At 41.8% G+C, this 15,514-nt stretch overlaps 1 protein-coding gene across 4 annotated transcripts in view; it reads left to right on the top strand.

Annotated features, from left to right (window-relative positions):
• Positions 1-10,170: 10,170 nt before the first annotated feature.
• The window catches only part of PALM2AKAP2 (PALM2 and AKAP2 fusion), a 394,465-nt gene continuing 389,121 nt past the window's right edge, over positions 10,171-15,514 (top strand). The window contains exon 1 of one of the 4 annotated variants that reach the window (XM_067553247.1): positions 10,171-10,289. In XM_067553247.1, coding sequence (XP_067409348.1) covers positions 10,215-10,289 — 75 coding nt within the window. In that variant the 5' untranslated portion in view covers positions 10,171-10,214. The remainder of the gene's footprint in view (positions 10,290-15,514) is intronic. The other 3 variants (XM_067553252.1, XM_067553245.1, XM_067553248.1) reach the window with 3 other exon arrangements.

The raw sequence follows: 15,514 nt of genomic DNA, 5'->3' as shown, positions 1-15,514 counted from the left end.
CTGGGTTCAAATCTCAAACCTCTTTCTCTGCTGGACCAAATGCAAACACCAACTCTGAGCACACACCCCCTTGAATTTGTCCCAGGATTTCAAACTGCCAAGTTCGAGCGTGTTTGGGTACAAGGTGTTAGTTCTGCCCGTTACCTAGTTCTGCTCTATTTCTAACACAGAGACACGTTTTGGATCTTGGGTTTTGATCTAGTGTTATTTCTAGATAATGTTGCAACTAGCAAAAGTATACAAATATTTGCATTTGTTGAAAGAAAGCTGTCTTGCAAGTCAGAAATCCAGATGATGCTTTGTCTCCAGAAAAATATGGCTCGGAAATAGACCAGTGAGGGAACTATAAGTGTACAGTAAATCCTAAAATCTTTTCTTGTGCTAAACTGTGCAAAGTTGCACCAGTTTTCAAAAAAAGATTTTGCATTTCTTTCCAAAATTACCAAATTTATCTGTTTCCCTGGAATGGGAAGACATTGTGCAAAGCACAGGCGCGGACTGTAAAACTCTCTTCTTTCTTAGCACTCAGCTCATCCTTCAGCTTGTTCCATTCAGATACTGTCTTGTTGAAATAACAAATGGCAGTGATAACTGCATAAATGTGCTTATTAGTGTCAGTTCAATATGCGTCTACATTTGTGCTTAAGCAGGTCTTTACTAATGGCCATGGAAACCAATGCCAGCTCATAGTATTGAACAGGTTGAGACTTGTTCTTATTTAAAAAAACAATAAACACCAGAAGCAACTTAGATAAGTGAATGCATAGAATGGAAAATTTCCCAAAGGGGATGTTGGCTCCATAGTTTCCCACAACAGTCTCAGAGAGAAGTATGTGAGCCTTTACTATTGGAGCCTTTCAAAAGTTTCTAGTGATTTCAGGTGCCCAATTTGAGACACATTAAACAGGCCTGATTTTCAGTAACTCAAGAGCACGCACCATTAGCAAATCACACTCTTTTGAAGAAAGAATATCAAGAGGTGACTTGATCAAAGTGCATAAGTACCTTCAAGGGAGAAAAACTGGGTACTAAAAGACTCTTTGGCTTAGTGGAAAAAGGTGTAACAAGAACCAATGGATGGAAGACATTCAGACAAATTCAATTCAATCAGAGCAGGTTCAGTCCCCTAAATGACTAATGGAATGTGGTTGCTGATTCCTATGTAAATAAGCACTGTTTGAATCAACTGTGCTGCGTGTGTAGTTAGGGTCACATCTGGTGCCTCCAGTGGAAACAAACAAATTTACTGCTTTTTTTTCTTTTTGCCCCTGTTGGCCCTTCAGAGCCAGCACAGCTAAGAGAGAGTGAGCTGGAGTCTAGTCCTTCATGTACAGGTAAAGGTGTCACTGAGGGACTAACGTGGTCCCTACAACCTATGATGGTTAAGAACATGAAGGAAATAACCCAGTGTGATTTGCAGATCCCATATTGGCAGGTTTAAAGGAAAATACCCTTTTACCGGTAAGTTGTGCGTCTGATCCAGAAATCCTTGAGACCCAATAATTCCTTTTTATAAATATTGCACGTATACTCAAAGGCTTCTGACCAATGCATTTTAACCATTAATAAAAAGTTTACTACACACTACAAACAGCATTCTATAGAAGGAAACATCCGGCATTAGAAACACTCTAATTTGATTTTTTTTTCTGATGTGGATTCTCAACTATATAAAAATTTTGAATTACTTTTTTTGAGCTTAACAGTAGATCAGCATGTAGGGCGTTCCAATCTTTAAATGTGGCCACTTTAATAGGGCATACAATTGCCATATTTGGCAATCCATTGGCATGTGGGCATCTAATAGGCTTAATTTGGCTCCTAGTGAAATCATCAGAAACTTTTGCTACTCGTAGTCTTGTAGATGTTAGGGCCAGACGGGACCATTCTGATCATCTAGTATGACCTCCCCGCATGACACAAGACAAAGGATCTTGCCCAGTAATGTCTGCATCAAACTTGCAATTTCTGTCTGAGCTAGAGCAGATCTTTCAGAAAGCCGTCCAGCCTTATATACTTCTTAAGTGCTGGAATGGTGCCAAAAAGACTATTTGAGTTTGTGAGAATCTTTAAGAGACGCACATGGCTTATTTAGGCACCCACATTTACTTTAGCTACAGTTGCTTTTCTTGTCTTTCCTGTATTCTGTGTGCCCAGATACTGAAGAAACTTTCTGGATTTAACTTGTATGGAAAGAAGAAAAAAAAACTTTTTTTAACTAGCTAAAAAAAGAACTACATCCTTTTAAAAGAGAAACTAATTTTATATGACTGGTAAACTGTCTGAAATATGTGATAACATGTGGAAAATATTTGAAGTCATAAACTAGGCTCAACTACATCTTTCAAATGTATACATTTTATATAGCACTATATTTAACATGTGGCCTCTTTCAAAACAGACATATATACATTTATACACGTCTTGGGGTGCTATGTTTTACAGTCAATTCATTGCTTTTGAAAGGTGCCAGGTTGACTGTGCTGAAGGCACATGTTTTAGGTTTACCCACAGATTTGATAAAGCTTGGGCAGTGGCAGTGAAAGCCAAGTTGCCAAAGCAAGAGACTTTGCATCGAAGGACAAACCTCAGAAATAAAGGCGGTGAGAAAAGCATCTGAGCTAAACACGTGGAGTTCCCCTTCCTCCGTGCTGCCCACTGGGATTCTCCATAGGCCCAGCTCCTTCTCTGGATGTGTCCCCCTCCATAGCAGGCCTCAGATACATCCACCAACTTCTGATGGTGGTAAGATCTTTGGGGATCCAGGGAATGCTGGTGACACCTTCCTCCTCCAAACAGCAAGGACTGTCACATGGTGACAATCACTGCTATTCACCAGTGGTGGCAGTGGCCTTTCAGAGGGTGCCGAACCTACTCTTGTCTTTTGTCTGCTGGTGGTAGCTCTAGTGTAATGCCCAGCTCAGGGTGTGGTGCGTTCTCCTTTCAGCCCCATCTATGATGACTCTGTCTTGCTACACCCCCAGATACAAAACCTGACTCTGGTGCAAGAACTTGCATTTTTAGCTCTGAAGGTTCCCCAGTTCAATTCCCAATATGCCAGCCATTACACAAGCATTTAAAGCGTGGGGAGGCTAGGGCCTTGCCTCCATCCCTGATGTTTACAGCTCTCTGGGTATGGGCCTGGTTTCTGCTAGTTTATCAAATGGGATTCGGCCTATTTCCTCCAGCCCCCCCATGATGTGGACATGTGTGAGCCTCCAACATCTCTAAGACAGCAGCTCTTTGTAGGGAGGCGCCAGCTTTCTCATTCGTATCTGGCTGTAGTTCTTCAGTGCAGAGGTAATCAGGGCACCGTCGTCTTCCCTTCCCCAGTAATGCTCACAGCAGCTCTTCAGTACGGTGATCAACCCTATCCTCTTACTCTTTTGCCTCTCCAAATGAAGTGATAGTAGTAATCTAATATAATGTAAGAATAGTAGTAAAAGGAAACTGGTCCAGACAGGAAGGGGATCTCTCATCTGAACATGCCATTTTGTGTAAACATTTTTACACAATGTAGCTTCCCCCTTGGAGGTGTCCTCCGAATTCACAGTCCACCTCTGAAGCCTGAGTCTTTGGCCTACAGCTGCTGAATGATGGGTCTCCCAACAATCTTTTTATTGGGCTCAGGGGAGAGAGACCATGTCCTAGCACACGCTCCCATTTATTCCATGAAACAAGACTCACAGGTACCTGGAAACGTGGGGTATACGTTTGCTCAAGTAAACCTGGCAAATAATAGCCCAATATCTTGGGCTATCTTGTGAAATACTCACTCTTGCTTCACTTTTCTAAATTCTTTGTTTTGTTATTGCTTTAAAAATGGGTCTCTTTAAAACCAAAGCCTAAGCAGGGTTGAATACTAGGCTTTCCCTCCCATTCTTAGGTATGCTTTTGGGGGGGGTTCCCCTAGAATTAAAGGATGGAAAGTGCCAACCATGGGCATAATTTGGTGGGAGCAGGGGGGACATTGCCTCCCCCAAACTGTAAGCCTTGGATAGGCATGGAATTTCCCACCAGACACACACGTAGCCCATTGGCCTTACTGGTGCTGCCCCCCCCCCCCCCCATATATAGGAGTCAAATTACCTATGGTGCCAACCTCCCCTGAGCATTCAAGGACAGAGGAAAGAAAAAGTTAAATATCTCAACAGCGAATGGGGGAGAGTTTTTATAGTCTAACTCCTGAACCAGGAAGTTGGGTTTAAAAAAAAAATCAAAATATTCACATTTTCTTTGCTGAACTGCTCCAGTTTTCAAGTTGAATTCCATGTTCACTCCACAGGTGGCTGCTTCTTCAAACAGTCAAATCAACTGGTCCATGATATTTCCAGATATAGTCTTGTACTTCCTTTAGTTCCCCTGAACCCCCAACGACCCAGTATAATTGCAAGTGTATAGTCTTCTACATTCCATGGAAGCATGAAGCATTTCACGGAGTTGATGTGACTTTTTTTTTCCTGAAGCCTTTCTTGCATTATGCAGTGAAAAGTAACTGTAGGTGGAGGTGAGGGGGTGGTTAAAGAAATTGACTTAGGGCTAGTTTACGTGATATGGCAGTGCTCAATAGATAGGTGTGAAAGCTAACACACACCAATGTGTTGTGCATTAACTGGTCGGAGTAGACCCTACTGGCAAGCACTAAGATAACCTTTAGGGGTTATCCACAGGGGACTACATGGGCCAGTTAGTGCACAAATGTTGATGCGCATTGCTGCGCCATGTAGATAAGCCCTTAAGAGTCCAGTAAAACTGAGCTGTAAACAGAACTGATAGTGAGGGGTGTGGAAAGAGTCCATTTACACAGCATCTTATACATAAGAAGACTTCAGAGCAACAATATAAACAAAGGGCCAGATTTTCATAGTGCAAAACTCCTAGGTAGGTAACCTTGTGTTCTGAACTCTCTCAAACTTCTGGCACTTACTTAGCTGCCTAAATAGGAGCTGTTGGGTGCTGAGATCTTGGGAAATTTTGCCCTATGGTCTGGTACTAACTGTTCATTCTCTGCCTTTATGTGACATTAGCTCTCATGAAAGGTGCTGACTTGACAGCCCTAGAGAAATGAAGTCCTCCAATTATCCTAACACAAGGTGTAGTTTGAAAGGAGGCAGTGCAAACTTCCTCACCATTAAGCTGGAGGGCACTCACTACGGAGCTAAAAAATAGTAGTGTAGATGTTCCCGCTCAAGCTGGGACCCTGTGCTCTGAGACTTTACACCTTGCTGGGTTTCATAGCCGGGAATCCAGCCTGAGCAGGGACATCTACACTGCTATTTTTAGCCCCACAGCAGGAGCCTGAGTCAGCTGACCCAGTTGCTAAGATTCACTCCACTTGTGGTTTTTTGCAGTGTAGAAGTACCCAAACTCTTTCTCTCAAGAAACATCTGAGATGGTTAAGCCATCTGACTGTAGGAGAAGGCTCTCAGTTGTGGACTGCTAACAGAGCTAAGTACGTCCCTGCTGTCTGGACTTAGGATCCTATCTCTGTGAGAAGGGTAGGCCTTCCTACACACCTTTCATCAGATTTTCCCATTGCCTCGCTTAGATGGGGAGGCACTGACTTTTGTGGATCGCATTCTTAGGCGCCTCTCTCTCCTCATTCACTGTATAGGGAGCCTAGGGGCCAAACTTCAGCTTTGTGGATGGCAGCGGTGTTCTAGTGATTTTTCTAGGTGCTGTAATGTTGAGCTTCACAATGGGGTGCTCAACATGTGGATCTGGGCCTATATCCTTTCAGTCTGAATGTCTCATTTTAGATTAAGGGAATCAACAAACTGGCATCTGCTCCCGCAGACAGGCTTCTTAGAAATCTAGGGTTGATATGGGCAATGCTGACTAGGGGATTTAGCCACACTACTCCCATGGGCTAGAACTCTGAAAAATTCCTAACTGACTTAGGAGCACAAGTTCCATTGAAAGTTCATGGGAGTTGGTCTCTGAAGTCACTTGGGCTCTTTTCAAAATCCCACCCATTAATTACAAGTCAGGGTTTGTGTGGCTAAATCCCTTAGGCAACCCTGAAAATCTCAACTGTAGAGGTTCAGGTAGAGGAAAGCAGTTACACAGGTTCATACATCCTGCCACCCTTTCGCACACTGAAAGTACTTGAAGGTACAATATATCTGTAGATGAGTGGTCCACACCTTTAGTTCGCATATAGTGTCTGACCATGCTGTGGGTGGTCAGGCCTAGTGGTGAGGGCGAGAGTTCAGCCTACGGGTTAGAGCTCTGTCCAGGGTGGGCAAAGTCTAAAAAACCAGCCAAAGGTCAGTATTGGAGGGGCAGAAGCCGAAGCCAGAGCGGATAAACCAGAGTTCTGAGCCAGGGATCTGTACTGGAGAGACTGAAGCCAAATGCCAGAACAGAGGGTCAACCATAACAAGAGGCATAAGCCAGAGGCAGAGCTGGAGGATGAAATGAGCAGAGAGCAGGGGCTGGAACAAGGGCACGGTATACGTCGAGCAGCCATTGAACTGCCATGGAGGCCAGCTTATAAGGCTGCCAAACCAGCAGCCAGCCAGGGGCTGTGGCCACTCTGAGTTCCCAGGCAGTGCAGCTGGACTCACTGGTTGCCTAGCAGCACGGTTATCTAGGGGACAGGCCAGCAGCTGGTCCTAGCTGGTCCCTACACAAACGTAGGCTAAGAAGGCAAAATTCTGATCTTTACACTCATGCAGACCCAAGGAATTCCACTAGGGTAATTGACAGCTGAACTGGGCCCGTGGGGGTCAGTGCTGGGAAAGGCCTATTATCTCGACTGCTTCCCTCACTGTATTTTCAAGTGCTTTTCCACTCCAGTTTCCATAATAGTATCAGAACACAGACTAGATCTCCACCACTTCCTTCCAGAGACAGTCTAATAATAGGCTTCATTGTCAGACCGTTTCCCTTTGTGCAGTTTCATTCCCTTATTCTTGATTACATCCCCTTTTGACTAGCCAAAGCAATGCTTCTCCTAGCATACCTCTGCATCCATCAAATAGCTTCAGAGAGTGGGACGGTATCTGCCTGAATCAACATTTCATCAAGCTGTAAAACACGCGCTTTAAAAATATTATTATTGCTGTTTCCTCATAAGTCAATTCCTCCATTTTTAGAGCGGTATTTCACATGCTACCCATGCTACCACAGCTACACTGCTATTTTTAGCAGGCTAACTTGATGAAAGTTAGTGTGAGTATGTCTACGCAAGCTGGGAAACACAGCACCAGCTCCAAGTGCAGACATGCTCTAAAAGTTACCTGGCGTGCTGTTACAGTCCCATACGTCAGCTATTGTTCTAGCAAAGAAAGGAAAAACATTAGAGACATGACCATAACAAAAAACCCCACTTGGTATGAGATTGTCTCTGCAGTAAAGGGGGATTTAAGCTGATCAGGATTCAAAACAGCCTATGTTGCAACTTAGGAACCTCACAGATATGCTTATATAGCAATTCAACCTGGGACACAGAGCTGCTCAGAATGGTCATAGTGGCTCCAACTACAGTGTTGACCTGGGCACACTCTCTGGTTCACTGCTTGTGAAGAGACCTTTGCAGGGAAGCCTATGGGTGTCTTTCACGGTGCCTGTAGGGGGGAATTCTCCTCTGGTTGGCTAAAAGACTTTTTTTGGCTCCTGTGTGCCTCTGAAGCTGCATACGTGGGCCACAATGCGGAGGAAAGTCCCTCCTGTGGTGCTGCCAACTCCACCTCAACCTAAACAGGAAAGTAACAGCACAGAGACCAAAACAAAAGCACCCTACTCATACCCCTGTTGAGACCCTTTCTTGTCTCCCTCCCTATCTGTCTGAAGGGCACCATCTCCACAGAGTTGCTCCTGACATCACTAATTGCCAAGTTGCAAAGATAGTGTTTCTATCATTGGACACTGTCCAAAACAACAAGCCCAAAAAAGCATGCCTAAACTTCCTGAATTTATACCCACTGCCAATTTTACTGCTGCTTAGATCTGAGGAATTCTGCTTCACGCTGAAACTGTTCACTGTTTAGAGTCAGACTGTCTCCTAAATCCCTTTCATCATTGAAGCAAAGTTCTGCCAGTTCCACACAGCCTGTAAAAAGCATCATTTGTAAAGGATGAATGTATCTTATTTCTTCATGTACGCGTAAATTTTAACTTGTCAAGTCTCAAAGACGAAGAAAATGAGCAGCAGAATTGAATGCATCATCAGGTTACAGTTGGCCAAGCCTTTGGATTTAACATGCTATAAAAAATCTCAGGTCTGAATTAAAAGTAGTTACCTCACCAGGAAGTTAAAAGAGAGGGATTGGATCCAATGACCAGTGAAATCAGTGGGCATCTTTCCATTGACTTCAGTGGCCATTGGACTGGGTCTATGACGCTGTTAGATTCTCTTGAAAAGCCTAAAATGCCATTTCTAATGTGAGATGTATACACACAGTGAAGAGGGAATTCATTCTCTCTGCTCAGTTCTGCCAGTACTTAATAGGGTCTGTCTCTATAGAGCAACTGAGAATCTTATAATTCCTCTGCTTTTAAAAGAAGTGAAATAAAGTAAGGCAGGGAGGAGGGAGGTGTATCCTAGTGTTGGCTTGTGGGCTGTTTTACCAGCCTGAGACAGGAAGCAAACCCTACACTCAAGTCCTTATAAGGTCCTTGCCTCAGGTCCCGGTTTATCTTTAAACACAAAGTCACTACACAAAATAAAACAACTTCACTAACAAAGGTTAGCTATGGTGTCCAAAGGCTTTCCTCTGGTCTACACCAGCCAGGCGAAGAGACAAACCTAGGCCCAGCTTCTTCTTCCTTATATACCCCCACTCGATCATATGATAGGCAGAGATCCTTTAACCTTTTCCTGACTTTTTCTTCTCCTTGTCACACTTTGATGTAGTTATTCAGTCCTGCCTAGGAAGACTGGCAGAAATTACACCAAGATTAAAGTCTGGTTGAGTGTCCTAGTAGAATAATTCCTGGACATGTGAGCTTTCTGTCATCAAGAACACGTTAACTTTGGCAGCAACTCATTGCCAAAGAAATCCCTTTTATAGACATTACAACAGAGTCCTGTCTCTTTGCTACACTATACTAACCCTTGTGGCTGTGAAATGATGGGCGTCAGTAGCGTTCCTCATGTGCTTCAAGTTAAGCATGTAAGAGTTTGTAGACATGGGACCTTAGAATGTAAATTATTCAGGGAAGAGACTTGTGTAATTATGTTTGTATAATACTTGATTCCCTTTTTGTCATGATAGAAATAACATGTGACATGGATTCTCTCTTAGTGTTTGAAAGCAACACACATTCCATCTAACAACATTTATCTATAGTGTTATAACGTCACCCATCACCATGGCATCAGAGCCACTGCTGAGATGAAAATACGTTATTTGTCAGGTCGCTCATTCAGCACATCCCCTTTTCTCAAGCGCTCTCTCTCTCTCTGTGATTGCACCTCTAGGCTCCATAATTAATTGACATGTGTCATAAATATGTCAATCACTTATTGCTGAATAGAGCTGATTGAAAAGTAGGGCCAGAACGTCAAAGAAAGCTTTTCTTTTTTTAAATGAAATTTGAAAAATCTTTATAGTTGGTCAACAAATGGGGGGAAAGTTATTGAAAATCGTGGTATATTTTTTCCGCCCATTTTTGGTCAAAACTTGAAAAATTGTGATCTCCTATTACTGCCATTAGCTAAATGCAAAAACTTCACTTTAATACTTTTTCAGCAAAGCTTGCAAGTTTGTTGAGCCAGTAACTGCAGCTAAGTAGCTGCTCATTTAATACTAAAGTCAGCGGGAGTTGTGGTTGCTCAGCACCTCTGAAAATCAGACCACATTCACTTAGGCTCTTTAAATTTAGTGACCCAAGTTTGAAAATTCTATCCCTAATTTATATTATTTTTACATGGTAAACAGTGCACAAATATGTAATACGATGCAGATTTTAATGATTTTTATGGAAAGCCCATACAGAATTAAATAATGCAATTGCTACTGCAAAGTTACTTTATTATTTGAGAAAGGAGAAACAAAGAGAGAGAGGTCTTTACAAAGGAGGTCAATCCTATTATCCCCATTTTATTGATGTGGAAATTGAGGCACCGACAGGGGAAATTATTTGTCCGAAGTCACCCAATGTCAGAACTTGAAATTTATCCTGGGTCTCCTATCCACTAGGCCACACTGCCAGATGGGATTTGAAAATACAGTCAGTAAGTGGAAGCTCTAAAGAGACTCTTCCAGATGGCTGGAACTGCAGAAGTAGCTCTTGTGCTGACAGTAGCAAGATTGTCTGAACAGACAGAAGTGAGAAATTTGGTAAGTTTGTTCCAGACAAGAGAAGAGTGATGGGAGGAGAAGCAAATAGAGAGGTGAAAAATTTTATGCATTTTAAATAAAGCAAACTGGTTGTGATTATAATTAAAATAGAAGATACTGGGGTTAATTCAAATTTTAATTAGCAAATGTTCCTATTAATTATAATTCACATTAGCATGGAAGGCAATTAATTGCCATGCTAAATGACAGTATTATTAATTTCCATAACTGTTACTGAGAATCCCCTCCACAGATAACATGAATATCCTCTGTTAAATTGGTAATCCATTCTCTTGACTCTCCTCCTCCCCCGGCTACCTAGTGAACACCTGTAGCTGCCAATTTCCTTGTCTGCTTCACTTCTGCATTTTTGATTGTAATGGGACTGGCTGTCAGATCAAAAGTAATGTAAGTGAAGGGAAAATCAAGTTAGCGCATCCCACTGAAACTGGATAAAGCAAGGGAACTTGAAGATATGATTAGTAAGACGTGTTCTCTGCAGTGAAGGTGAAATGTGTAGGTGGAGTTGATCTAGTTCTCATCATAATAAGAAATAATGCTACTTGTAAGTAAGAACTCAGTATATTTTTTTTCTTAAGCTTCTGCCATTTGCACAAAGGGAGAGGAGTGTTTCCTTACAAATTAGTTTCAAAATAACCCACATTAGGCAGTGTTTATCTCCACACAGTAATTGGCTCATGCAAAAGTTTGCAATAATTTGAGATATTTTAGACCTTCTGGGGTCCCTAATGATTTAAATCTGCATCCCGCCTGCTTTATTTACCCCAAGTTCCTTTATGAAATGAAACAAAAGCAATAATACAAATAATATTATCCCTTTGGAGTCTAAAAGATTCAAAATCACCCATCTACCGAAGCATTTATTTAGCTATATATGTCTAGAAAGAAACAGAGTTCTAAGGGTTGACCTTTGTATGGAAGATTATTTTATGCTTGTACTTAGGAGAAATAAAGTGCAAACACACAGCAATTTTTTTTTAAGTATTGGCTTCAAAATGTAACAGAATAACAGCCTCTGCCTTCTTCATAATGCTGTGAGCACAAAGAATAAGGTGAGTGAATAAATACATTCATAAATTCATCATTTTTTTTAAAGCATTAGCCTCTTTCTGTGGGACAGCCATGGATTTCCTGATCTAACCACAGAACTGGTTCATCAGTAGCAGTGCTAGTTTCCTCACAATGTCCAGTCCACTCAACTCTCAGTGTGAGGGGTTAATTCAGCCTCCCGACTCAGTCAGTTCCTGGACACTGTACTGAGAGTGAAACCGTGTCCCCCAATTGCAGTGGGGTGTTCTGCGATGCTGTGGATACCTGCCCATTGGAAATTAGACTCTCACCAGTTTGTTTCACGTGGCTCACCCAACGACCATTGAATCTTTGATTGCTCATGATTGCCTTGGGCATCATGACTTAGAGATGAAGGGCAAAATTCTTGAAGTAAAGAAACTTCCCTGTTGAAGTCAATGAAAGTTTTGCCATTGACTTTAATGGAGATTGGTGTTCACTTGAAGTTCATTCCTGATCGCTTGAGCTATCCAGTCACCCAACACTACACTTACTTCAAAGGGGTGTTGTGAGGCTTAATATATTAATGTTTGCAAAACACTTTCAAATACAGAGCTGGAAAACACATCAGGCGTGCAAAGTGTTATTTATTAGAAACAAAAAGGAGCAAGCAGCTAGACGTATCATGGTAATAAGCAAATAGGAAAGGGCTTTTGCTATTGGAGATGTAACTGAACAGATGTGAGATGACCGAATTATAGGCATCACAAAGAGTTTCTTTACTTCAAGAATCATACCAGTGGAAATATGTTGTGGCATCATCGGCCATGTGTGTTGTAAAGTAAAGAGTGGATCAAATGTGTTACTTTAAGGAGTTCATAAATGTTTTCTTAAGAGGACACCATCACTACTCTCACACACGCTTTCACACCCAGTAATAATTCTATCTGTCTCTGTCTATCCCTAACACATTCATCATCATAATGTGTATGTATATCTTCACCAGAATAGCCAAGAATCTTTGGAATTAATAGATCCCCGTAAACTGTTCTGTATTTATCACTCCGCTATGAACAATGTCTTTTATTCAGCCCTCTAGGTACCCTGACCATGACAAACACTTACATGCTAAAGTTTCTTGTGATTCAGGAAGGAAAATTCATAGAATGTGGCAGTTCCCCCTCTCTTTAGTCAGCCAGCAAGTGTTGTGGAGAAAGAGGCAGAATAAGGGAGACAGTAAAATCCAAAAGCAAAGCAGTTGCTGCCACAAATCCTTTCCATCATCTGTATCGTAGACTAAACTGTAATTCACTTTGGAATTATTTCTTCTCTATGATAATCAGGAAATGACCCTAGTTCTGTCTTCAACTTGTTTGTAAATTTAACAAGAGGAAAGAAATTGCAGTACCAAACATGCTAGGCATGGTAAATAAGGTGTAGAATGACTCCTTTAACCATAGGAATCTGAGCATAAGAGAGACAAAGCCACTGAGCTGGGAACTTAGTTTTAATGATTATAAAGTGTTAAGGGACAGTATCCATACTGATCCTGGTCATAGTGCTGTTCCTGAGTAGGGATGTTTTCCTGGATTCAGGTCTTAATTAGAAGCTGTGTATTTGTTTGTAATATGTAGGTAGGGGGACATTAATTGTATTTAGCCCCTCCCTTGGAAAAAGTGTTAATATTCCAAACTTAGCTGAATAATATTTGGACTACGGCCTCCAGCAATGCGTCCCGCAAGAAAATATCTTCTTCTTGACACAGTTTCCCTTTTCCATATAGTGTTGTGTTTGCAGTGATATAGTTAAGACTATGTCAGCCTTTCCACTATAGAAACGTTCTTCTCCAAAACACATAAATGGTCCATAAAACCAGCCTAAAACTTACCAGACAGACTTCCAGCCTAGGGACAGAGGTGGTGGTGGAAGGAAGGGAAAATTTCAAGAAAATATTTGTGGCTGGTTTTCTTACTGTAATAAAAATAATAAAGAAATGTACAGGTCAGATCCTCAGTTGGTATAAATTGGCAAAGCTACACCAATTTAAACCAGCTGTAAGTCTGGTCCTATTTGTTTGACTTGTTAGCTTATGTTTGGCTCATAGAGCCTTTTAAAAAAAAATGTATTTTGTAGATCATTACTTTAATGTCTGAAGTTACTCTGGTCACCCTTGTAAGGGAGTAAAGAGTAGGGCTGGCTGAAAATTTTCCATGAAAACTGTTTTCTGTGGGAAAATTGAGTTTTCAACCACACAATTTTTTCATGAAAAGTGTCCCTTCTGCAGATTTTTTTGGTTAAAAAAGTGACTGCCCAACTTCCCCAAAGTTTTAAGTTTTTGGACAAATATAAAAATATTTTGATTCTGAAAAGCCACTATGGGAATGGTAGTTTGTGTTCCTCATGCTCCCGTTCTCCTCTATGGGTCGAGTTCCTGTGTCAAACCTCATCTCCCATGATGCACCTCCACCATGCAACTGCCATGATGCAGCACCTCTTTTCATCAAAAAGGGAATGACCATGGTGCATCCTGGGAGATGTAGTCTGGCCAGGAAGCCCAGTCTATAAAGGAGAATGGGAGCATAAAGCACCTGAACTACAACTTCAGTGAGATATCTATAGTAGAGAGAGAGAGAGAGCCTGGAGCACTGGGCCTGGTAGAAGATCTGAGTCCTAAACCAAAGATATAAACCAAAGTCAAGCCATGTATTAAAGCAAATATTTACAAGTTCACTGTTCAGTACATATACTAGCAAAGCTGTTGCTAGTATACTAGGCACTAAATATTTATATTCCAGCTAGTACAGATACATCCCAGTCTGGTACAAGATAAGATGGTTTGACAAAACAATGAATAGACAGATTTTGTCCAGATATCATGAACGATAGAAGGTAACAAACAAATGTCATTAAATATGTAAGATGGTGTGTACATTGTTTGCTAGTTGTTTTAGTCTATGATTTTTGGGGTACTACTTTGTTCAGCCCAGGGGGCAGAGGAGAGTCCCAATGATAATTAAGCCATTCCTTGCCATAGGGCATTCATGTGTTAGAGTACCTGTAACCAAAAAGCCAGGGCACTAAAACTGTGCCTTAATGGCAATAAACCTGGCCAAGTGCCTTTGTCACTGAACCGTGTCTGTGGTCTTTCTCTATAAGTAACATCAAAGTCTGTTGGACTAACATGCTGCACTATCTACTAATAACATTAAAGCTTCAAGAACCAAAGCACTAAGCAGCCTAAACAATGCTACCGAGGCAACAGCATTTCAGTTAAACCAGCTATCTGCACACAGCTAAAAAAAGCGCACCCAGAAACCACGCACACATGCAAGCCAACTATAACAGCAGCACTGTGGTAACACTTCAGAATTTAACTATTTCCTTTTTCAGTCTTTCACAGAAAACAAAGTTTTCTGTGGAAAATTTGGGTGGACCTCAGATTGGGTTTTTGTTGTTTCTGACTTAATTTTCCACTGAAACACCCCTCTTTTCCCAACCAGCTTTAGTACGGTGCTGCCTGCACTTAATTCCTTTATTATAGCCCATATAAGGATTGGCCATGATTGCACCAGGGGAACACAGGACTGTTACCAAAATGCTTACCACTTGGAGCACAGAGACAGTGGGAGTAGGTGGACCCATAGCGCAACTTCCCGCCTGTTCCTGTCAGATCCGCTAGCTGACTGTGCGGGCGCAGTATGCTGTACTTAAATGGGTGTAGCTCCACCGTGCACTGGTCAATGCCTGTGTTGATTCCCCTGTGGTGATGTGGTTCTGCATTGCCCCCAGTTCAGTATTTGCCCAGATAGTACTATCTGATCCCCAAATAATGGAGGAGTTTCATCATTCAGTCTTGTTCAGGGGAGGGAGGGAAGAAAAAGACCCTCAGAAAGATTGTAGTGACTCTTGTTCCCCTTACATATTTTGTGGCCCAAGTAGCAAGGAGATTTTCATATTACCATGAAATTGTAACGAAACATATGGCGCTATCCTTCTCTCATAGACATCAGAGGGAGATATTTCGGGCCCATAACACACAAGCAAATGCACACAAAGTATTCGGTCTGTCTTCAAGCAAACCCTTTGCCACAAGTAATACTCTCAGCCTGCCATGTTTGTGGATCCCATTGGAAAATCTAGTGCACCCCATTATAATGCAACCTTTTTCATGCCAGGTTATGCTGCTGCATCATGAA

This window comes from Emydura macquarii, unplaced genomic scaffold (genome assembly GCF_026122565.2).
Source record: "Emydura macquarii macquarii isolate MOO-44397 ecotype Brisbane River unplaced genomic scaffold, CSIRO-AGI_Emac_v2 contig_1451, whole genome shotgun sequence".
NCBI lineage: Eukaryota > Metazoa > Chordata > Testudines > Chelidae > Emydura > Emydura macquarii.
Note: the sequence above shows the minus strand (reverse complement) of the source record. Positions and strands in the feature narration are given on the sequence as shown.